The sequence below is a fragment of the Aethalodelphis obliquidens genome, unplaced genomic scaffold (genome assembly GCF_003676395.1).
Source record: "Aethalodelphis obliquidens isolate GAN/ISIS:26980383/991018 unplaced genomic scaffold, ASM367639v1 scaffold18, whole genome shotgun sequence".
Taxonomy (NCBI): domain Eukaryota; kingdom Metazoa; phylum Chordata; class Mammalia; order Artiodactyla; family Delphinidae; genus Aethalodelphis; species Aethalodelphis obliquidens.
The window spans coordinates 12,479,454-12,501,299 of NW_020837962.1; the positions used below are offsets into that span (position 1 = coordinate 12,479,454).

At 63.2% G+C, this 21,846-nt stretch overlaps 2 protein-coding genes across 6 annotated transcripts; one reads left to right on the plus strand and one right to left on the minus strand.

Moving 5' to 3' along the window:
* Window positions 1-8: 8 nt before the first annotated feature.
* Window positions 9-2,601, plus strand: TSR3 (TSR3 ribosome maturation factor). Of its 2 annotated transcripts, none has more exons than XM_027117914.1 (6): window positions 9-177; window positions 278-476; window positions 853-1,046; window positions 1,531-1,710; window positions 1,884-1,947; window positions 2,225-2,601. In XM_027117914.1, exons 1-6 carry the CDS (start codon window positions 66-68, stop codon window positions 2,382-2,384), a joined length of 909 nt encoding a protein of 302 aa, XP_026973715.1. In that variant the 5' UTR covers window positions 9-65; the 3' UTR covers window positions 2,385-2,601. The 2 variants fall into 2 exon arrangements, with proteins under 2 accessions (XP_026973715.1, XP_026973714.1); XM_027117913.1 differs by having other exon boundaries at window positions 11-177; window positions 278-497.
* On the minus strand, window positions 2,387-16,536 carry BAIAP3 (BAI1 associated protein 3). Of its 4 annotated transcripts, XM_027117900.1 has the most exons (34): window positions 16,441-16,536; window positions 12,225-12,365; window positions 11,883-11,970; window positions 11,650-11,730; window positions 11,221-11,328; window positions 10,672-10,731; window positions 10,474-10,540; window positions 10,170-10,365; window positions 9,877-9,921; window positions 9,671-9,748; window positions 9,457-9,559; window positions 9,038-9,145; window positions 8,850-8,945; window positions 8,615-8,718; window positions 8,255-8,375; window positions 7,677-7,801; window positions 7,494-7,584; window positions 7,296-7,352; window positions 7,091-7,188; window positions 6,936-6,987; window positions 6,717-6,847; window positions 6,438-6,561; window positions 6,216-6,359; window positions 6,031-6,123; window positions 5,739-5,930; window positions 5,591-5,659; window positions 5,414-5,493; window positions 5,237-5,345; window positions 4,749-4,820; window positions 4,525-4,605; window positions 4,320-4,440; window positions 4,113-4,236; window positions 3,825-4,030; window positions 2,387-3,732 (listed from the first exon to the last, which is right to left on the minus strand). In XM_027117900.1, the coding sequence occupies exons 2-34, from the start codon at window positions 12,353-12,355 to the stop codon at window positions 3,629-3,631; spliced, it is 3,459 nt and encodes a 1,152-aa protein (XP_026973701.1). In that variant the 5' UTR covers window positions 12,356-12,365; window positions 16,441-16,536; the 3' UTR covers window positions 2,387-3,628. The 4 variants fall into 4 exon arrangements, with proteins under 4 accessions (XP_026973701.1, XP_026973700.1, XP_026973703.1 ...); XM_027117899.1 differs by lacking the exon at window positions 16,441-16,536 and having other exon boundaries at window positions 12,225-14,804; XM_027117901.1 differs by lacking the exon at window positions 16,441-16,536 and having other exon boundaries at window positions 3,628-3,732; window positions 3,889-4,030; window positions 12,225-14,805.
* Between the last annotated feature and the right edge of the window lie 5,310 nt (window positions 16,537-21,846).

The following is a 21,846-nucleotide window of genomic DNA, read 5'->3' on the forward strand; positions in this document are numbered from 1 at the left end:
AGAGGCGCGCCTCGGCTGCCTGAGAAGTTGCGAGCGGGCGGGATTCCCGGGCCCTGCTCCTAGCCATGGGCCGCCGCAGGGCAGCCTGTGGGCCGGGGGCCGAAGGTGGCCGCACTCGGCGCCCCGCGGGCCGCTCTCTGGAGGCTTTCGCGGAGGAGGTGGGCGCCGCGCTACGCGGTGAGTGGGGCGTGATCCGGAGCGGGGGCGGGGGTCGGAGGCCCAGGGTCGGGTCGCGGAGCCGCGGCTGAGGCCGGGTCCCCTTCTGTGCCCGGTGTAGCGTCCGTGGAGTCAGAGGCGGCCGAGGACGAGGGCGCCCCGGGCCTTGCGCACCTGCCCTGCGCTCTGGCCATGTGGGAGCTGGGCCACTGCGACCCCCGGCGCTGCACCGGCCGCAAGCTGGCGCGCCTGGGACTGGTGCGCTGCCTACGTCTGGGCCACAGGTTCGGCGGCCTCGTGCTCAGCCCCGTGGGCTCCCAGTACGTGTCCCCCGCAGACAGGTAGGCGGGAGAGGACAGGGTGTGGAGGTGGGGAGGGCGGGGTGCCTCCTGGGTCTTTTCTTAATGAGTCCCCTACTCTGGCGCATCCTTCTTTTCAGGGCTCACCTATTTACACTGATCTGTCTAGTTTGCCCCCATTACCTAGGGCAAAGTCCAGGATGCCGCAGGTTTCAATAAACGTTTGTTGAGTGAATAAATGAGCTTTGTCGAGGAACACCTCCCCCCCAGCTGCCTCAAAAGCTTGGCCCATGAGAGTCCCTGGGGGTCATTGGGATGGGGAAATGATGCCGCTGAATCCCCAGTGGGGCCAGCACCAAGTTGACCCCAGAACCAAGCCCTACGCTGCTCCTGGCAGACAGTTGGTGGCACAGTCCGGGGTCGCTGTCATCGACTGCTCCTGGGCCAGACTGGATGAGACTCCGTTTGGGAAGATGAGAGGGAGTCACTTGCGGATCCTGCCCCACCTGGTGGCTGCCAACCCTGTGAACTATGGCCGGCCTTGCAGGCTCTCCTGCGTGGAGGCCTTTGCTGCCACCTTCTGCATCCTGGGTGAGTGTCAGGGCCTGGCAGCCTGGAGTCTGGCTGTGCTCCCAGCAGTGTGTTTTCTGCTGCAAGTCCCAGGAGGAGCATGACCATGTACCGGGAGGTGGCCAAGGTTTCGTCCTAACTCCCACTTAAGTCCTCGCCATGTGGGGTTGAGGTGGAGGCAGAACACTTCGCTGGCCTACATGCACCCGTATTTGGCCCTCGTTGTCAGGGCACCACCGCCCTGAGAGTCCTTTGTTACCAAAGCTCACCCCCAGAGACCTTATGGTCCACATGGAGGCCCAGGTGGGTGGCCCTGTGAGACTCCCTGTGGGGAGAGGGACTTAATGGGCTACTGAGGCAGAGGCTCGTGAGTGGGCATGGGCTCTCTGGACCGTGGGAAAGTGTCAGCGGGACTTTTAGTTCCTGGGACAGAAGGAACCAGCGGCAAGGGCGACAGGAGAGGGATTGTCCACATCCTTGGAATTCCTGTTTCCTGCACCAACAGGTTTTTCAGACCTTGCTGTCATTTTGCTACGGAAGTTCAAGTGGGGCAAGGGCTTCCTAGACCTGAACCGCCAGCTCCTGGACAAGTATGCAGCCTGCAGTGGCCCAGAGGAGGTGCTGCAGGCAGAGCAGGAGTTCCTGGCCCACACCAAGGAGCACCCCGAGGAAGAGGAGGAAATCGGTGAGGCCTGGCACAGACACAAGCCCCCTGGGTGGGAGCCAGCACCCTCAGGCCTGCCACCTCCTTTGAGAAGCCTGGGGGTTGGGGGGAGCCTTCCTGCCACAGCTGTGGGATGCTTGGTTCTGCTCCAGGCTCACTTACAGGTCGCTTTCCTTTTTGATTCCTCGATTCAGATCCCTTTGATGTGGATTCAGGGCGAGAGTTTGCAAACCCCAACAGGCCTGTGTCTGGCCCCCGGTAGGTCCTCGGGCTTCCCAAGTTTCACGACAGCTCAGACCCAGGGCTCCCCTCCGCCTCTGGCCTCAGCCACTCCTGCTGCAGGGTGGGGTGGTGTCCTAAACAACACCAGGATGCCTTTCTGAGTGCGGAGAAGGGAAGGTGGAGGTCCTAATGGAGGGATTTCAGTTTTGAGAGGACAGGGAATAGGAATCTGTCCTCAGCTTAGGGGCTTTGGTGAATGAGTGGGGAGGGATGTTAACTCAGACTGGCCAGTGAATGCACCCCTCCCTCCCAGGCTGCCCAGAGACAGGGCTGACAGTGACACCGAGGAGGAGTCTGAGGAACTTGGGCCTGACTCCAAGGACGGGGGAGGCAGCAGCAGCAGCCCTGAAGAGACAGAGACCAGGGTCCCCACAGAGATTTGGAAAGGAATCAAGAAACGGCAGAGAGACTGAAAGCTGCAGACATGTATATTTTCCGAGGCAGAGTGACGAGGACATCTAGAGATGGCAGTGGAACTTGCGGGAACACACACACAGGCCTGGTGGCCTCAGCCCCTGCAGCTGCCAGCAGGACTGGACTCTGTCTGGGTTTTCTCCCTGTGCTTCTAACCCGGCCTTGCTCTGGGTCCTGCCTCAGAGCCCTCCCAATGAAGCTGCAAGCCAAGGAGTACCCTGTGTGAGCCTCTGCTTCTCTGCGCTTGGCCTGGGGGTTTGGGGGGACCCTCAGCCTCTAGTGAGGCAGACCCTGCCTAGAAGGGTCTGGGGTGTGGGGATGGGGCTGCGGGGTAGGTCTTGTGTGGGCACCCATGCATTCGTGAAAAGAAATGCCAGATAGCTGGCCAGTTGGCATGGAGCCCCTTACACTGACCAGCCTTGAATGACATCCTCAGCCAGAGACCCTGGGCCTGTCAGCTGGGTGGGGACTGGAGACCTGTGCAGCTCTCAGGCAAACCACCTTCCACATGCCCTCTGGGATGGAGGGTCCCTGGAGAAGGGTGGGGACACTGCACATGTTCACCCTCTCCCTCCAAAGCCTGGATTGTCCAGACTCAAAACGCACCTTCCTGCCTCTCCAGCTAGTGAGGCCTTGCCTCAGCCCTGGAGAGACGAGGACAGAACTTCCTTTAGGACAGGGCTGTCCTCTGTAGCACTGGTGACATTTAGGGGTGAACCATTCTTTGTTGGGGGGGGGAGGGTTCATGGCAGGATGTCAAGCCTAGTCTCTACCCACTGGTGCTAATAGCACAGCCTTCACCCACTCCCCAGTTGTGACTGACTACCAAAAATGTCTCCAGGCAGCACCTAATGTCCCCTGGGGGGCAAGGCTGCCCCACGAGAGCCCTGCTTTAAGACCAGCACCCTCCTGCCCTGTGGCTGTGGAACCTGAGGGAAGGTGGGAAGCTCACCTGGCGGCCAGGCCTGCTCTCTCTGCTCCGGGGGCGGGGGGGGTAGCTGCTGGCCAGACCCTGCCCGGTCGGCCGTCCTGATCCAGTGGGGTGGGGCTTACTGGGCACAGAAGGTTCACAGCACACACCAGAGAGACATGACCAGGGCAAAAGGGAGCCCAGGGAGTCCAGCCACAGCATACACACCATGAAGCAGGGGAAGGGGCACCACGAGCCCGGCTGCACAAAGCTGACCACGGCGAGAGAACAACACGGGGACTTGGGGAGGGCCTGGCTGGCGGCCGCAGGGCCTCAGGGGTCCGCCTCCATGTACTTCTCCAGCTCCTTGAGTCTCTTGACAAACTCCTGCGCCTCCTTGTTGTTGCGGCCCTCCAGCATCCTAAGCGCTGATCTCACTGCGGGCGGGTGGTGGGGGGACGGGACGGGGCCAGTGTCAGCCCCGGCTGGCCCCGCCCTTAGCCTTGCCCCTGCCCCGCCCCTCACTCACCCTGGGCTCTGGGCCGGCGCAGGTGCAGGGTGACCGGCTGCCCGGCCCTCGCGCTCCCTCCCACCTGGGGCCTCGCGACGCCACCAATGCTGCCCAGGCCCAGGGCTGCCTCCCCTGCGAAGTCGTTGGTGGACAGCCAGTCGTGGTCCATGACGGTGAACAGCACGCAGGCGCCCCGGCGGCGGCAGGCCTCTGCGGGCACGGAGCTGGGGGCGAGGGGAGGCGGGCGGTGGTCACCTGGAACCCTGCTCCCGGCTCCGGACAGGCAGGGCAGGGAGGGACACTCACAAGTAGAAGAGCTCGTCGTACACGGGGTGCAGCGTCCGGCTCTTGACCTGGGTCCTCTGACTGCGGACCAGAGGGAAAAGGTGCGGCGGGCCCAGCTCCACGATCACAAAGGGGTCGCTCAGGCCTAGGGACACGGCTGTGAGCGGACCACGCCGCCGTCCCCGCCAGCCCCGCGTCGCCCCGCCCCGCCGCACCCCTCCCCCGCACCGTTGGCGTCCAGGGGGAGCAGGTCGGCGGCGTGCAGCACCTCCACCACCAGCCGCTGTTCGGCCGCCTCGTAGTGGCAGCGGACGCTCAGGCGCCCAAACCGGTTGTGCTCCAGGGACCTCTGTGGAAAAGCCAGGGGGCCGGTGAGCTGGAGCCCGGGGACTCCCGGAGGCGGGGCCTCGTGCCCACACTTGGGCCGCACTACCTGCTTGAGCTTGTCCAAGTAGTACTGCTCGATGCACTCCCGGGTGGAGCACTGATGCAGGCGCAGCTCCTCCTCCAGCCTCTGCAGGAAGGAGGAGGCCCCTGGTGATGCCGGCAGCTCCTCACGGCCCCATTTCACGTGTGGGGCATGGATGAACTCAAACTTGGGTCTCTGGTGTCCACCCCTCCCCCTTCTCTGTCAGAGGCCCCAGGGCCAAACTTCACCTTGTAGCTTCCATCCCTCAGGCTCTCCAGGGGCAAACCCTGGCCCTCAGCGTGGAAAAAATTGACCAGGGCCTGCGGCGGGGCAAGAAAGGAGAGATATCAGGGGCGAGGTGGGTGCTGGGGACCGAGAGTGGAGACAAATGGAGACTTGAGCAGCACCCAGCTCGGGCTCTCGCGAGCCCAGGGCAGAGCCACTCACACCTGGGGCGCATCAGAAGCCCCCAGGAAGCTTGGGAAAATGTCGGTGCCTGAGGCCAGATAGCTGTCTTAACAGGTGGCCCAGGTGCTTCTGACACAGGTGGGCTGGGCAAAGGAGATGCTGCCCTGGTGGGTTCCCAGAGGAGGGGTGTCCAGGGAGGGCCTGGCATCCCAGCACGGTGCAGCAGGGCAGCTGGGAAGGGTCAGCAGCCTTGTTGCCCTGGGCCTGGGGTTGGGGGGAGCCAGGAACTGGGAGCTGCAGCAGGAAGGGCTCTTCCACATGTCCCTACCTCCAGCGTGAAGTGGAAGCGCCCATAGAAGTCAGCAGACACGTCACGGTTTGCGCCCAGAGCCTGCAGAATAGCCTGTAGCAGCAGCTCCCAGAGGGCCTCCAGCACCCTGTAGGGACACTCGGCATCTGTGACTGGACACTGGGCCAGCCCTGCTCCACCTGCCCGGGACCATACCTGCTCAGGTTCTCCTTCACCAGCGAGGCGTTCAGCAGAGCCAGCTTCTCGTCCAGGTACTTCAGGAGCGGGGCCATGGCCTGCAGGCAGGGTCCTCAGGCTGGGACTGAGCCTGGACCCCCACCCCACACACGCATTCCCCACCATGCCCAAGCCCTCACCTGGCTAGGCACTCACCTCCTCGTTCTGGATGGAGTCAGGCGAGAGGCTTATGTGCTGCACGTACTTCCTGATGTCACCCACAATCTGTGGGAGGACGGCGTTCAGCACCAAGTTGGGGTGCAGGGAGGGGGCAGCCAGGTCCCGCCCCACCATCCCTGCCCACCTTGGAGGTCAGGTGTGCTGTCACGGTTCGGGCCTCCCGCTGCAGGTCCTCATCCAGGGCCTGCATGCAGCTAAGCAGGGGGCGCGGGAGCACACCCTCGAGCCCTGGAGCCCCCTCCGGCCACGCCAGGCCACGTAGCGCCTGGCCAGCAGCCTTGCGCAGGAGCTCCACGTCGTTGAGGACCACGCAGAGCTGGGGAGGTGTGCCGGACATGTGTGGGTTGGCAGTCAGGTGGTGGCCCCACCGTGCCTCCTCCTCCCCGCAACTGGCCCCTCCCCGCCCGTCGGCTCACTGGCTCGCTCACTGCCTCGCCTGCTGCCCCAGGCTGAGTGTCCACCTTCTTCCGCAGCAGCTCTGTGTAGAAGAGGGCGGCTTCACACAGGTCCTGGGGTGGAAGATGGGGGCTCAGGAGTTGTGGGACATGTCCCCTGGCCCTGTTGCCCCTCTAGACCCCGATCTCCTCTCGGGAGTCCCCACCTGGCTGAGCTGGGTGCCCAGCCCCTGGGCCTGGGCAGGGTCTGGCCATGCCAGGCGGGCCCACAGCTCCTGGATGTGGCTGAAGCAGAGGCTTGCAGTGGCTGCGGAGCTGCTGTGCTTGGAGGAGGAATCCATGGGCTCCAGCTAGGAAGCAGGGGGAAGCCTTGGTTGTGAGGGTGCCCTGGATGAGCCCAGCACCCTCAGGTCTAGGTGCTCACTCACCGTGTCCACATCCACGGCTCCCTGAAGCCTCCACCTGGCTTGGTCCCGCAGCACCTGCAGCCAAAGCTTCACAGCAGGCAGGAATGGGGCATGGATGCCAGCCAGGGCAAGGGAGCGGCTGTCCCTGCAGCGGGAGGCCAGCAGTCAGAGCTCACCCCAACTCAGACACCTTGAGCCAACATGTCCCAGGTTCCTAGCCTAAGGAGGCCCCGAGGAGAGTCTCTTGCACAGAGTCCTCCTAGAGCAGACTGGAGGACAGGTGGGGGACAGGACACCCACCGGCCCGGGATGCTGCTCCAGAAGCACTGGATGTCTGCCAGGGTCAGGTAGAGCTCAAAAAGCCCTGAGGCCACCTCGAGGGTCATCTTCGGGCTCAGCTCCTCCGTCAGCACCCACACCTCTTCAGCCACCTGCCCAGGAGGGTGAAGTCAGACTGCCAACAACAGGAAACCCAGGTCCCTTCCCAGCCAGGGGGCTCTCCCCAGGCGACCTCCTCACCAGACGCTCCAGCTGCCGAAAGGTGAGGGTGAAGAAGTCGATCTTGATGATGCTGCAAAGGACACACCTCAGACATCTGCTCTCCCTGCTCCCCAGTCCAGCGGCAGAACTTGAGGGGCTGGATGCAGGGGCAGCAGGGAGAGCGCTGGCCCCACCTGTGGAAGAGGCTGGCATAGATGCCATAGCAGGACTGCAGATCCTCGTAGACAGTGTCAGCCAGCTTGACCAGCCCTGCAAGGCGCTGTGGCCCCGGCTGCAAGGAAGCCCAGCACACTGACCTTCTGGCCTGCACCCACATGCTGCCCCCCCTCCCCTGAGCCACACCTGCTCCCCCTGACCCATGCCCCCCCTGAGTCACACCTGCTCACGAGGACTCTGGGAGTTCAGGAGCTTGTCGAACCATTCACGGTTCCCTCTCTGCAAGGGAAGCCGCCAAAGCAGCGTGGTGGGTGGGAGGGAAGAAGGACAATAAAGTGTGTGTGGTACAGCAGGTCCAGGCGGAGGCAGGGGCACGGGCAGGGCCGGAGCAGTTAGCCCAGACCAAGCTACCAGACACACCTTCAGGGCAGCAGCAATGTCCATGTTTAGCTCCGTCTCGAAGGGGCAGATCTCAAAGGAAGGCTGGAAGAGCTGCAGCTTGCCAAGACACCTGGGCGACCGGTCACCCACTGACTGGGGGTGCCCCACCCAGTCCCCTACCCCTACCCCACCCCCACCCCTCGTGCCAGCGGCTGCACCCACTTCAACAGCAGCTCCAGGCGGTAGACGGCTGTGCTGTTGGTGGCAGGGAAGTAGTCTCGGAGCTGGCGCAGCAACCGAAGCCCAAACTCAGAGAAGGCGGAGAAGCTGTCTGCCAGTCCCTCCTCCTGGGGGACAGGGCCCTTAAGAACTGACTCCTGAGTGCCCGCTCCACGGCAGAACCAGCCAGTCTACAAGGCTCTGCCCTGAGGAGCACCCTCCCTACCACCACCTCCAACCCCACTGGCCTTGCAGTGATGACCTCTCCAGCCCCTGCCTCCGCAGCTCCCCCTGGAGGCACAGACGCCCTCAGGGCCTTTGCACCACCAGCTGTGCCTCCTGCGAGCTGGCCCACTCCCTCTGTTGCTCGGGACTCCATCAAGGTATCGCACACCCGATCCTGGGACCGCACAGCACGTGCCCTCTCCTAGGTCCCGCAGTTTGTCCGTTTGTTTTTAACCACCTACCGCACCCGCAGGCTGTGCATCCCACCAGGGCAGGACTCTGGCCGTCCCTGCCTGCCCCAGCCCGAGCAGCTCCACAGCACACCCCCCAGAAACAGCATTTTCAGCCGAGCCCACCTGCTCCTGGGGCAGCGAGGCCGCCTCTTCCCAGTGTGCCTGCATATCTTCCAGCAGCCCCAGAAGGTAGCCGTAGTCCAGGGTGCGCGTCTGATGGTGGCGGCTGCTGACCTGCCAGTGCCTGCGGGGCCCCAGCCCAGGCTCAGGGCAGCGGCCTTGGGGCCGGGACCAGGAGGAAACCGGCGCCCCTCCAACTCACAGCACAGCCCCTTTCCGAGACCCGCCCCTCCAGTGTCCCGCCCCTCGGGACACGGCCCCGCCCATGTACTTGCAGTTTCGCTCGCTGAGGCTCCGCCCCTCCCACCGCCCTTCCGCCCCGTCGGGGCCCTGCCCTCTTGCGTCGCGGCCTCGCCCACTCACAGCACAGCCAGCTGCAGCGCCGACAGGTTGCTCTGGGCGCCGTGCAGGCAGAGCACGGTGGCCGCAGGCCCGCTGAGCTCACCGCGCCAGCTGCTCGAGTTGGGCTGGGGGACGGGCCGGGTGTGGGTGGAGGCGGGAGACCCCCATCCCCTCTCGTCCCCCAGGTCCCCGGCCTCCCCCTCTCACCCTCCCCACGCCGCGCTTGGCTGCCCCGGGGGCCCGAGGGCGACGCTACCTCCTCGGCTTGGTGCTCGAACTGCAGCAGACGGCTGAGCAGCAGCAGGTAGGACAGGAAGCCCGAGCGCCCGCGCTGGCTCATGCTCGTGTCCCTCTGGAACGCAGGGCCCGCCGGTCACCAGCCCTGCCCAAGCCCATGGGCTGGGGCGCAGGGCCGCAGGCCGGGGGTCCCCCTTGGCTTCCCACCTGTGTGGTGATCAGCTTGAGGACCAGCTGGCAGTCCCCCTGCACGCGGGAGGCGCTGGAGCGCGGTTCCAGTTTGAACCAGCGGTCCTCACCAGCCACGGGCACCTCCTGGGGAAAGGGGGTTCAGATTGGCGATTCTGCCTCCCTCTTCCTCCCGCACAGACTGTCTGCAGGACCGTGGGGAGAAAACAGGCCTCCGCTTCCCACTGAACACGGGTAACCAGCACAGGGAGCGCTTAGGGGCGCCTGGACCCCTGGAGGCTGTCCCTCCCCCACTCCTCCCAGCATGGTGCCCCCCCAGCCCCAGAAAGATGGGAGACTGTTGGGGGAATCACAGGACATAGCCAGCAGTGGTATCGCAGGAAGGCGGGGCACCCATGAGCAGGTGTTCCATGAGTGACGCCCCGACAGCCACTCACCCTGATGGGTATGTTGAGGCACCCCAGGAAGTCATCGGTGTGGTCCTCTGTGGGCCCTGCTGTCCCATTTGTGCGGGCAGACTTGACAATCTGTTTGAAATACCTGGGGGCGGTAGGGTGGGCGTCACACCTGAGGTCCCTGAGGAGCCACCACCTGCTGGCCCCCGTGGCCGAGCTGTGAGTGTCAGGAGCACAAGGGTCCCACCTGCCATACCTGCTCATGCCTTTTAGGCCAATGACTTCATTCAGCTTCCTGCATGCTTCCACCAGGGACACATCATCATCATGATCCCTAAGGGTGGGGCGAGGTGGGGGTACCTGGCTGGTCTGGAGCCCAGCCTGGCCCTGACTGCCCCCTCCCGCTCTCCCCAGACCAGAGGCGCCCACATCCCCTGCCCTGCAGGGCACAGGGGCCTATACCAGATGTCCAGGTGCAGCTGGTCGGTGCTGACATCCTCAATCTCACTATAAGGAGAACAGAGAGATACCCTTTAGGGTCCAGGTGATCCTCTGCCCGGAGCTGGGGCAGGGACCATTTCTGAGCCTCAGTCTCCTCCTCTGAAAAATGGGCATAGGACCAGTCCCTCAGTTCCCTGGGGCAGGCACTGAGACCGCATACAGGCACAGCTGCCACATGCAACCCCAGGACCAGCCTGGCACCGCAGCAGACCCTGCCCAACCACCCTGCCATCCAGCTGGACAAGGGGCCTTACAAGAGGAAGTGCTCCTTCCACACAGGGTTCAGGGTGCTGCTCTTGACCTCAGTGACCTGGATGCACTTGGCCGGCAGTGGGCCACCACGCTTGCTGCCCTTGCGGAAGCTGAAGCGCTGCTCCTTGTGTGGGCCCGGCTCCCTCAGGGTGCCTGAGGCCGGCAGGATGCCCAACATGCAGTACGGGTCACTGAAACCTGGGACATGGCAGGTGTCTCAGCCCCCGACCCCTGACCCCAGGCCCTCCCGTGACCCCCAGACCTGAGCTAGCCAACGTCCCGGCTGAGCTAGCCAACCCCACTCACCGTTGGGGTCTTTGGCCAGCAAGTTCTTGGCACGCATGACGGAGACTTTCAGGGCATATGTGGGAGCCTGTGGGTGGGTGGGGGTGTGAGGGCCTCTCGGGGCTCAGCGTGTACCCAGCCCTGTGCCCCCTCCACCCTGAGCCCCTGCACACGAGCACTGCGCTGGTCAGCATCTGCCCAGGTGGGCAGCAGCCTCACCTTGGCCTTCTTCACACGCTCCATGGCCTCAGCATGTTGCTCGGGGCTGGTGCCGAACACCTGCACAGGGCAGGCAGGTGTGAGGGCCCAGGTACCGCTGAAGCAGGGCTGGCTATTGTCCTGGGGGCCTCACGGGGTTGGGGGAGCACACACAAGTGAGGAATAAAGGTGTCTGTCCATCTGTTGGTTTGTCCTTTCTACTTTTTTTCTGTGTGTCTGTCTGTCCATCTTTCTTTGTATGTCCTATATCTGTCTACCTGTCCTTTCCTGTGTTGTTTATATTTGTCTCTGTGTTCATCTGTCTGTTTTTGTGTTCTTCTCTTTGAATGTGTCTGTGTGTCCGTCCATCACTCCATCTTTCTGGGCATGCCTATCAGCCCGTTTGTGTCTGCCTGTGCATGTGTGTGTGTGTGTCTTGTGTACATGGGGCAAATCTGTGTGTGTTCTTCAGGTGATAGTGACATAAGCACGTGGGGGAAAGTGTCTCAGTCCTCCCCAGAGATGGGGAGGGGCCAGGCCAGGAGGGTGGGTGGGGCCAATGGGGCTCACCTGCTGCAGGTAGCTCAGTAGGGCCCCCTGGTCATCCACCTGGTCGGGGCCCATGGTCCCTGCGCGGTAAAGGACTGTGTACAAGGCTTCCTCATAGAGCATCTCCACCTGCAGGTGGGGAGGGGAGCACATGCTGAGTCCCGGCCACCCTGTCCCTGTCTCTCCTCAGCCCCGGGCTCTGGACACAGGGGGTCTCAGGCTCCTCGAGTCCACCGTGTGTGCCCAGCCCCCAGCAGCTCCTCCCACTGGCAGAGCCCAATCCCTGCCTCTGTGCCTTTGCACCTAGCAGGCCCTCCATTGGGGGTCCCTCCTCACCCTTGATCTCTGTTCGCTTCCATGGGGAGGCCTGGCCCACCCACCCCAGACCCTAAGTCTGGCACACAGAGGTACTTACAGCCCCTCCTGGGGCCAGGCCCCCTTCCCCCTTACCTCCTCTTGGGTCAGGGCTCTAAGGCCACGGCTGGGGTCCACGGGCTCTGTGGGGGCTGGGGAGCTACTGCGCAGGAGGACCTGTGAAGGGCACCGGGTGAGGGCCTCTGTGGCTCCCGGGGCCAGTGGGGCGCAGAGTGCTCCAGGGAGGGAGGGAGTGGAGGGCGGAGGGGCAGGTGGGGAGGCCTGGCCCAGCACCCCATGCCAGGCAGCAGTGCCCGTGCTATCCGCACCTCGGGGCACGGCAGGCCCTGTCTGCTTTCCCCCTTCTTCAGGATGAGGCGCATCTGGGCAAAGAACTCCACACCATCTCCAGGTTTCCTGTCAAGAAAGCCCAGACTCGGGGTCAGCAGACCCTCCCCGAAGCTACAGCTCACGGCACGTGCCGGCCCACACGACTCAAGGGTCTCTGCATGTCTGGGGGTGAGGTATGATGCCTCCCATGGCCTTGGGTTCAGAGCCTCCTGGGCTTCCCCCAGGGGCCATGCTGGGCAGCTGGTGTGTGAGGTCAGGGAAGGAAGGGGGGCCCGGTGCAGGTGACCATGACCATGCGGAGCAGGCTGTGGGGTACCCACCAGGCCCCAGCCGCGGGCTCCTGCACTTCGGTGCTGCTGCTCGCCGGCTCCTCCTCAGTCCTCCGGCGGAAGGACGGGCACACTTGCACCTGCCTGAGCACGCTGCTCTTGATCTCCAGCAAGGTGGACATGGTGGGTAGCCTGCGGGCAGAGAGCACAGCCAGAACCTCCGGTCGGGCCACTTGCTCATTCGCTGGTGTTGCCATACTGTCCCCAATGATCAAATCAGATGCCACCCTGAGCAATGACTGAGGTGTCCCCCGTTGCTCAGAGGTGCCCACTGCTGGGGTCATGGGGTCCAGCCCCTCACAGGGCTGCAGACTTGCTCAGTCCAAGCCCTATCCCTTCCCACAGATTCTGGCCACCCAGACCAGAATGACAAGTACTGAGCTGGCTTCAGGGGATGCCCGGGGCCCATTCCTCACTCGACACAGAGGATCCCTCTCCGTCCCAGTGTGGTATCTGGGCTGCTCCAGGCAGGATGCTACATGGTGGCTCAGCTGCCATGGCAACATGGGCAACTGGAGCCGGACAGGAGAGTGAGCGGGAGCTGTGGCCCCACAACCCACACTTGCCAAAAGAGGAGTAGGCCCTGCTCTGGGGACACCTTCCTGTCCAGGTGGCTAGGCCCTGGGATGCCCCTGAGGGGCAAGCGGCTCTCACTGCCAACTCCAGTTCCCCCGGCCTGACCAGCCTTTGCTGTTACACCCACACACGTCCCCCAGGGGTCTCAGTGTCCCCTGCAGACCCCGCTGGGCAGGGCAAGATACCAGCTAAGCCACCAAGGGCCCCTGAGCCTCTTCCACCCCACGGCCTGGCCCAGGCACCCACCTCTCCCCTGGGTCAGGCAACAACCTCCGGCCCTGGGCCCCCTGGATCCCCAGGGTGGTCTTCTGTTCCCCCGTTGAAAACCATCAGGGCAAAGTGAAGACCCTTTCCCGGGCCACCTCTGCCACTCGGTGCCACCACTCGGGCTCCCTGCCCCAAGCTTGCCGGCCTCTTGTGCAGGACACACCGTGCTCCCCTTGGCCCACCTGGGGGCCTTCCCACTGTCTGGGTCCCCTCATTGTCCACTCTTGAGCACTCCCCCGCCCCCACAGGGCCAGGCACATCAGCCTGAGCCTGCCATTTTCATTTGACAAAATAGGAAATGGGGACCCAGCCAGATCCAACTCTACTTGCCCTGATCTCACAGGCACTTAGCAATGTGAGAGCCAGGTGAGACCCGCCCCTGCCCTGTGTGCCCGCTGCTCAGGGGCTGGGCCTGTGCTTGTGCAAGTCTCCGTTTACCAGCGCTGCCCCTTCCTGGACTCTTATGCTCTGCTGGGAGAGCCAGGGCCAGGCACGCCTGCCACCTCGTGGGTCCTAAACAGACTTTTTGAGCAAACCAGGTCTGTCTCTGGGTGGGCCCAGGCTGCCATCCCTGGTCTGCGACCCCCACCAGCTCTTAGCTCCTCGTCCTGCTCCCTGATCCTCCAACCCCAGACCTGTGGGGCCCAGGGGACACTGGGCTCAGAGGGTCTCATCTGGCCAGACACGAGAGCTGGGACAGGGAAGGCAGGTGGCTCAGCCCCCACGAGCTCCCCCCACCATACCTGTCAGCGCCTGCCCCTGGGGGCCTCTACCCAAGATGGGGGCTCCGCAGCCTCTGCACGCACTTCCCGAAGCTGTCACCCTACAGCTGGCAGTGAGGTCCCGAGGGGGCTAGGCGTCACAGGCCCCCTTTTCCTCTCTAGCTGAGTGGAAGAGGCTGCTCCCCCCACAGACCCCCAAAGCCAGGGAGCAGCCACTGCTTTAGCTGTTGCCACGGCAACCGCCAGCTGCGTCTGCATGTGACAGGGGCTCCAGGGCTCACATTCCCAGAGATGAAGATGACGCAGGAGCCAAGTGGCCTGAGCTGCAGGGTTGGGGGCTTTCTCTGTGAGAACGAAATGTTCAAGGCAAGGCAGGCCACCTCCCCTGATAATCCTCAGACCAGCCCTGGAGAGGGGGTGCCACTCTGCTCCCCCACCTAGATGAGGAAACTGAGGTCCCGGGGTTAGGAACCCACCCAAGGCCACAGAGCCAGCAGGAGGCCCGGAATGGAGTCGAGGTCTCCCCAGCTCTGGTGTCCGAGCGCTAAGCTCTTGGCTCGGCTTGAGTCTTGGGGTCCATCCAGATGAGCTGGCCTTCCCCTGTGCTGCGCGGCCCCTCCCTGCTCCCTTCCTCAGCCCATTGCCAGGATGGGGCAATAGTGGCGTCTGGGTGCAGGGGTCCAGGAGAGATGGCTCATCCTGAGAGCCCAGAAATTCCCTTTGTTCCCCTGGAAACCCTGGGCCGCCTGAGCAGTGATGACCTCACTGCACCCAACAGCCTGGGAGCCAGCCAGCACCTCCCCCAGAGCTGCCTTTGACAGTGGGCATGTGGCCGACCCCCAGGAAGCAGTCACTGGCTGCAGGGGCCCTCAGCCTGTACAGGGCATAGTGAGCTGGGTACAGGGCTGCAGGGGACCCCCCATCTGTCTGACGGGCCCCATGGGACTCCTTCCTGAGCTCTCCATTTCTCGGTCCCAGGTCTGGCCGGCAGCTCAGAGCAGGACATGCCTATACCCCTGCGTATGCCTGGCCACCAGTTCCCATTTATCCAACGAACAAAGTGACGCGGGCCAAGGAGCTGAACGCCACACAGGCACCGGGCCCAGCTGAAAGTGACAGGCCCGCCGTGTTCCCGGGCTGTGCCCAAGGCCCAGGGTTGAATGGGAAATGATAATTTGCAAAGTGGATGTCACTGTCCCATTTCACATCCCAGGGCTGGGGTGAGCTGCCCTGAGCCAGGCCTCGAGCCCAGGGCTCAAAGCCAAGCTGTCTCCTGCTAGCCCACTGGGGAGCCGGGGTGGCACTGAAGCAGGTAGGTCTGGGGCAGCTGAGCTGAACTGGAGGGCCAGCTCTCTCTCTAGTCAGAGTCCTCAGTGGCTAGCTGGCCACCCTTGGAGTGAATAAACACTTTCAGGGCGCTGGGGCCTTCTTACTGAAATCAGTCCCTGGAGACTTGGGGGTCGGGGGTCCACTGATGCCGCCGTGGGCATGTGTAAGGGGGTGGCAGGATGTCTGGCCCCACCAGCTAGCTGTCCCTGCTGCCCTGTTGGTCTTCTCTTCCCAGCCCAGCCCCCACCTGACCCCCCTCACTCTTCCTATAGGATTTCCGGCTCCCACCTCTCCCTGTCCTCATTGACTCTGCACACAGTGCTCCCCTGCACACAGCACAGCTGCAGTGCCTCACTGCAAATCACCTGGCGTGCCCATTACAAATATTAGGGTCTCATCCCCACTTAATCCCCAGGGAGGGACCTGGGAATCTGTATTGCAACCAACTCTGTAGGTGGACCTAGAGCTCTGAAGCTTGAGGCGAGCTAGATGCTTCTAGAATGAACGCATTTAAAATGAAATCCTCCGAGGTCCCCTCCCACTTGGCCAGGCCGGCCCCCTCTTACCTGTCTTCCCTCACCTGTTCACGCGGCGTTCCTCCCTCCCACTTCTCTCAGTGACATCCCCTCTCGCCCCTTCCTCCCGTCCCCCCTCTTCCCGAAGCTCCCCGTGAGAACCTCAGGCCCCCCAGTTCTGTCGGGGTGCTTCTCTCGGTGGGCGCCCGGTTCTGGGGCAGTTTGGAAACCTGGTGAGGGTGTATTTTTTTTGGACCCACCCAGACGTCTGGAGGGATTTGGGGAAAGCAAGGGGTCCTGCCAGGATCGGCAGGAGGGGGACGGAACTGGGCTCTAGGGGCGTCTTCCTCCCTGGAGGGTTGGCTGGGAAACCCCCGCGGAGCGTCTCGGAGCAGGGCGGGGAGGTCCTCGGCCCCGGCCCACCTGCGGCTTCCCCCGGGGTTGGCGCGCCGGGTAGGAGCGGGGTCACCCTGCGCATCCCGGGGGCCGCCGGCAGACGGTGGTCCTGGAGTCCCGCGCCCCCCGCGGCAGGGAGGTCTGGTCCCCCCGCCCCTGCGCAGTGCGCACCCCGCTCCCGCCGGGTCCTGCTTCCGCGCTCCGAGGGCCGCAACAGCGAGGGCCGCTCCTCCAAGCGCACGCCGGCCTCCGTCTCCCCGGGGCAGACGGCTTGTCTTCTCGACCTCCCGGGGCCCGGGGTGGCGACGAGCGCGGCGCGGGAGCTGGACCGGCGGCTCTCCTGTACGTCGGTGGGGCGCCGGGCCGAGCTTCGACGGCCGGGCGGGAGCCCGCGGCACTCACCGTGGGCCGGGTGGCTGAGAAGTGGGGACAGTGCTCCTGCGAGCGCCGCGCTCGGCACCGGCTCCGGGGAGGCTTTGGCTGCGCAACCGCTCGCAGCTGCCAGAGCAGACAGCACAGCGCGGGCGCAGCGGCTGCAGGGGCCGGGGGCGGGGCCGGGTCTGCTCGCCCCGCCCCGCCCCGCCGCTCCGGGCTCGCTTCCGCCCCGCCCCCGCCTCCCTTGAGTCCCACCACCGCGCCCCCGCCGCAAGGAGCGCCGGGCGAGGATCCCCGCGACCCCCGTGCTCTGCCGGGCACCCCCTCCCCCAAGGGGCGGGGTTCGGGGCTGTCAGTCAACCCACAGGTGGGTGCAGCGCGGGAGCAGGATCTGCTCTGCGTCAGGACCCCCTCCTGGGGGCCCCAGGGAAGCCAGAGTCGCCGAAACGGAACAAGATATGCCCGGGTCCGCAGCGCAGACTTTTCTGGAAAGCCTGCGCAGTCATCTCCGAAGTCGCCCTACCAGCCCAGAGCTGTCCCCAACACAAACATGGAGCGGACCTTGGTCTGGGGACTCCTCCACCGCGGGCCTAATCGCTTTTCTCAGAAGGGACAGTCCGCACCCGGGGCAAGGGGGTGCTGCAGGCACCAACCCGGGATGCCCACAACAATCCTGATCACCTGTTGGGGTGACCGAACCCCATGGCCCATCCTGGGACGCTTGCTGGGTTGCCCCTCTGGCTGGAACCGCCGTCATGCGCTGGACCCCCTCTAGCGCCATTCCCAGCCCATCCTCGGTGCCCCTCCACCGCACCGTGGTCACCTGGAGAGCTTGTAAAAACAGATTGCTCGGCCCACCCGGGACCTGCTGATTCCCAAAGTCTGGGCTGGGGCCCCATCATCTGAGGCTCCTCCCACCACACTTGGAGAACCCTGGGGGCTGCTCAGAGGTTCTGAACTTGTCAGAGATGCACAGGGTCCCTGTATCCCAGCCCTGCCTTTGGCGGATCCTGCTGGACCCTCAGAGCGCCTTCCCTGCATTTGGCGGATCCTGCTGGACCCTCAGAGCACCTTTTACTTGGGGATCAAGACTGTGGTTTGGATAAGTTTTCACCCCAGAGACTTCGTCTCTAATGGAGGTACTCCAGGCCAGATGGGGAACAGACAGACCTGGAACCCGCTTCAGCTCAGACCCAGAGGCAAAAGACAGTTGGCGCTGGGGAGGCCAGGGGTCAGCTGAACTTAGGAGAGGGCCAGAGTCTGGAGGAGCAGGGTTCCAGAACAGAGCTGCATGCTGGGAGGCAGCCCACCTGTGCTTTCTTCACTCCCCAGTCCAGAGGAGACGAGGTGCTTCCCCTCGCCCCAGGATGCGGCCACCACCTGTCGCAATTTCTAGACCCAGACTCACAGCCATGCCATGCGTGCCTGTCTGTGCAGGATAAGACACAGAACCACCTTGTTCGGGGAAGACAGCCCTGCAGAGTGGGAGACAGCACTGAAGGGTGGGTTCTCCTTCTGGAAGTTCTGGCCCTAGGCCCTGCTTCCATCCTGACCCAGCACAGCCAGGCAGATGGGGGAGGGGGTGCTCAGGAAATGCACAATGGCTTGGGACAGATGAGTCAGGTGAGCAGGGGAGGGGCCTGGATCCCATGCCACCAGCTGCCCCTTGGCTTCCTTCTGCAGGGGGTGGGAATGGTTTGGGGGCAGCTAATGTCCTTCCCTGGGGATTTGGCAGGTCCTGAGCCAGGGTCTTGTAGCTGATGCCCCCCACCTCTGCAGTCTTGCATCAGGTTCTGCCAACCTGTTGGAACAAACACCGCCTGGTTGCCATGGTGATCCTAATGGCTTTGGGGTGAAGAGACAAGAGGAGAGCCTAGGAGAGCCTGCAGCTGCTGTAAACAGGAAGTTAGGAGGGGCAGCTGCCAGTGGAGGGGGCCCCTACTCACACCCCCATCCCAAGCTCTGAGGGGAGCTAAGGGGCTGGGGGCCAGCGACGTCACGAAGATGCACCAGCCGCTAAGACTAACACCACGCAGCCTGTCGGGGCAGAGGGCGCCTGGAGGCCTCACCACTCTCTTTTGCAGGTAGGGAAACTGAGGCCCAGAGAGGCCCAGAGAGGGGAAAGGGCTTGTCCAGGGCTACACAGCAACAGGCTGGGTCCCAAAGCCAACTCTGGGCCTCTGTTTCCCCAGGAAAGCATAATCTTCAGGGTCCTTCCCTCCACAAACATTTCCTGGGGAGGGAATGATGGTCCCGTTTGTGCCGACCCCTTCATTGTCCCCCAACCTCCTGGGTCAGACTCCTGCCCTGCCACACTCCTCCACTGCCTTGGGCCTCAGTTTCCCTCATTAGTAAAACGGAGATAGCAGCAGCAGAGCCCACCTCTCAGCAGGGGGAAGGGATGGCCTTACCGCGGAGCAAGTGCTGGTTAGAGTCAGCTGCAGCTCCTCCAGTCCACGGGGGATGGGAACTGGAGCCACCATTGCCCAGGACCCTCCAGTGGCCTTGGGAGGGTCTCTTTCCTTCAGGGACTTAGTTTTGGCCTCCGCAGGTTGGAGGTTTAAGTTCATCCTTGTGCGATCCCACAGCCAGTAGAGGACAGGGAGGGACGCCCCTTGCCCTGTGCCTGTGCCCCAGGCCTTGAGCTGAAGGATTTACGTTGGCCCCCTTGCCCCAGGCCCCCCACAGCGGTTCTGAGCTTGATGGGCTGTGAGGGGGCAGCTCGGGGCATGCACAGGAGTTAGGGCACAAGACACCCTGCCTATGGGGATCAGGGCTCGGTGGGTCTTGTGGGGAGGTGGGTTTACTCGTGGAGCTTCCAGCTGGAAAGGGTCTGGAAGACAGGGTGAGTGGCTTTTCCTTCTTAGGGCCAGGAGAAAAGCACCAGGCTCTGGGCAAACACTCTGATGGCTGCTGACGGGCAGGGAGAAGGGGCCTCAGAGGTGAGAGGCATCCTGGTAAGTCCAGGGCACTGCCATCACTTTTAATAATGCATGAAATCACGCCCTATGGTGGCAGCCCTTGGAATTGCAGGCACAGCCTCCTAGCAATCAGGCTTCTCCCACAGCTCTCTGACCCCCATAGCACCTGTCGGAGGACAATGGCAGGAAAAGCGGGAAGGGAGGTGGATCACAGGGAACTCACAGGCACATAGCCCGGGAATTCGGGTCAGCGTCCCTGCCTGCCCTGGGCTGGAGGACCCTGAGGGACTGCAGGAATCTGTCCCATTACCTGTGCTGTCCTGGGTGGTTCTGCCAGCAGAAGTGGTGGCTCCAGTTGAGAGGGGGTCTGGCCCACATGTGACCCCTTGCCTGGGGCACTTAACCAGAAGCCCAGTGGGGGTCCTGCTGCCAGCATCTGTGCGGGTGGAGCCTGTGCCAGGCTGGGTGCTCTGGGGCCTCAGGCCCGAGGTTTTCGTGGGGCTGGGGGTGGGGACAGAGCAGCAGCCCAGCCAGGGCTCTGCAGGTCTGCGTGAGGCCCAGGCGACCGGCGGCAGAGCTGGGAATGGGTCAGGTGCCTGGCTCCTCCACGCACATCCCTCTGCACACAGGAGGCCGAGGCACTTGTCCTGGCTCTGGGGCCCCTGATTCCTTCCTCAAGGCAAGAAAAACCCCCTTGGGATGGGTCACCTGTAAGAGCAGAGGCTGGGAGGGAAGAACCCAGGCTGGGGCCCTGTAACTTTCTTTTGCTGCTCCCTCATTATTTTCTTCTAAAAGCTCAGATAAAACAGCTTCCTGACTGAGGCCCGAGGCTTTGGGCAAGTGGCAAAGTCCGTAGGGTCTGAGGAACTAAGGGTGGATGGGACCCAGTGCTCTAGCTCCTCTGCCAGGCCCATGGCCTCTGCAGATGGGGTCACAGTAGTCTGGAGGCCTCCAGATGAGCCTCCTGACCACTGACCACTGAGGCAGGACACCCCCAGGCTCAGCACCAGGGTCGGCTGGGGGCAGATCTGGACCAGCACTCCTTGGGCCCCTCCCTGCTGGAGTTGACTTAGACCAGTTGGAGCCGGCCCAAGTCAGTGCTCGGGGGCCCTCCAACCTGGCAACACGTCGCCATGGCAAGCTCAAACTGGAGGCAGGGCCTGATGTATTGTAGGAGGGCTTTGGGCTGCCTGGTCAGGGAGCAAGGTGGCCTCATGGGGGCGGGCAGGTGTGAGGACACGGTGCTGACTCGGCCAGGACAGTCCAGGGAGGCCGGGGGGGACCCCCAGGGACCCAGAGCCCATCCAGGAGCCTATCTGGGCTCCAGGCAGAGTGGTTCCTGGGGAGATAGGCTCCCAGCTTGTCCTACCTGTGGTCAAGTTCTCCTAGAAGCCCCAACGCTGGGTTCCTTGCTCTGCACCCATGTAACAGCCTGGCCCGAGCCAGTCCTGGACACAGTGTCCCAGGGGCCTGGTCAGGGTCTGAGCCAAGGGCTCACAGGCACCTTGGCACCATGAGGACGGCATCCTGGTGCCCCAGGGAGGTCCACCCTGGCGGTGAGAAGGAGGTCCCCATGGGGGGAACCTGCTCCAGTAGGCCAGGGAGGTACAGGTGAGACTCAGGGGACAGGGACAGGGGTCAGTGCAGGATGTGGGCCCAGCCTTGGCTGCCCACGCCCCAGCCTCAGAGGCACAGACCGGGGGATTCAACCTTGGCTCTAGGGAATGTCACCCTCTGCCACTTGCGGGTCACTGAGCATCTGATGCTGGAAGCCGAGGGAGGAGGCGGCTCCAGCAGCTCCTGGGCCAGCAGCACAGGACCCTGGAATTGGCCAGCGTGGCCCCCCTGACACCGAGCATGAAGCAGCCTGTGCAGATGGAGCAGGAAAAGGACACCCTGCAGGCGGCAGTTAGTGGAAATATTTTAATTAGAGGATTTTTAGATACAGTGGTTAATCTATAGCCCACAATTCCTTACTAATTATTAGGCGCCTCATGCTGGGAACACACGCTCTTCCCTTACAGTAGAAACAGAATCATCGCATTTCATAGTTCTTGTGTTACAAGATTCACATCTTTGTTAAGCCAAGGACTGTGGCACAAAAGGACATTTCATTAGCCGAAGTCACGACAATTTGCTAGAAACACTGATTACTTTAGAATGCTTTAACTAGAAAATATATTGAATTTCCATATATATTAACCATATACATGTATAACTATTACTAAGAGTAGTTCGGTCATTACAAAATAAGACATTCTGGGAGAGGCTACAAATACACAACCCGTTGGATCCCCCGAAGGCCCTCTGTGCCCAACACATTGTGGACATCAAACTGGGAGCTCAGCAGCTCGACACATCCAGCTCAGTGAGCTGGGAAGGCACTGGGGCCTTGAGCCACAGGTGCTGTGGGCTCAGGGGCCCCCAACTTCCACCACGATCCTGTTGCCAGGCCACATGTTTCTCAAGGCGAGCCTTGGCCCTTCCTGACCCGGGGCCCGGGTGACCAGTC

Excerpts from the sequence above, each read along its gene's own strand:
- TSR3 (XM_027117913.1), top strand. The coding sequence starts at position 66 with ATGGGCCGCCGCAGGGCAGCCTGTGGGCCGGGGGCCGAAGGTGGCCGC. Across the intron at positions 178-277 it reads GGTGGGCGCCGCGCTACGCG|CGTCCGTGGAGTCAGAGGCG; the intron begins GTGAGTGGGGCG and ends TGCCCGGTGTAG. Across the intron at positions 1,047-1,530 it reads TGCCACCTTCTGCATCCTGG|GTTTTTCAGACCTTGCTGTC; the intron begins GTGAGTGTCAGG and ends CTGCACCAACAG.
- BAIAP3 (XM_027117899.1), bottom strand. The coding sequence starts at position 12,517 with ATGACCCCAGCAGTGGGCACCTCTGAGCAACGGGGGACACCTCAGTCA. Across the intron at positions 9,922-10,169 it reads TGGAAGGAGCACTTCCTCTT|TGAGATTGAGGATGTCAGCA; the intron begins GTAAGGCCCCTT and ends TTCTCCTTATAG. Across the intron at positions 9,560-9,670 it reads GGCCTAAAAGGCATGAGCAG|GTATTTCAAACAGATTGTCA; the intron begins GTATGGCAGGTG and ends TACCGCCCCCAG.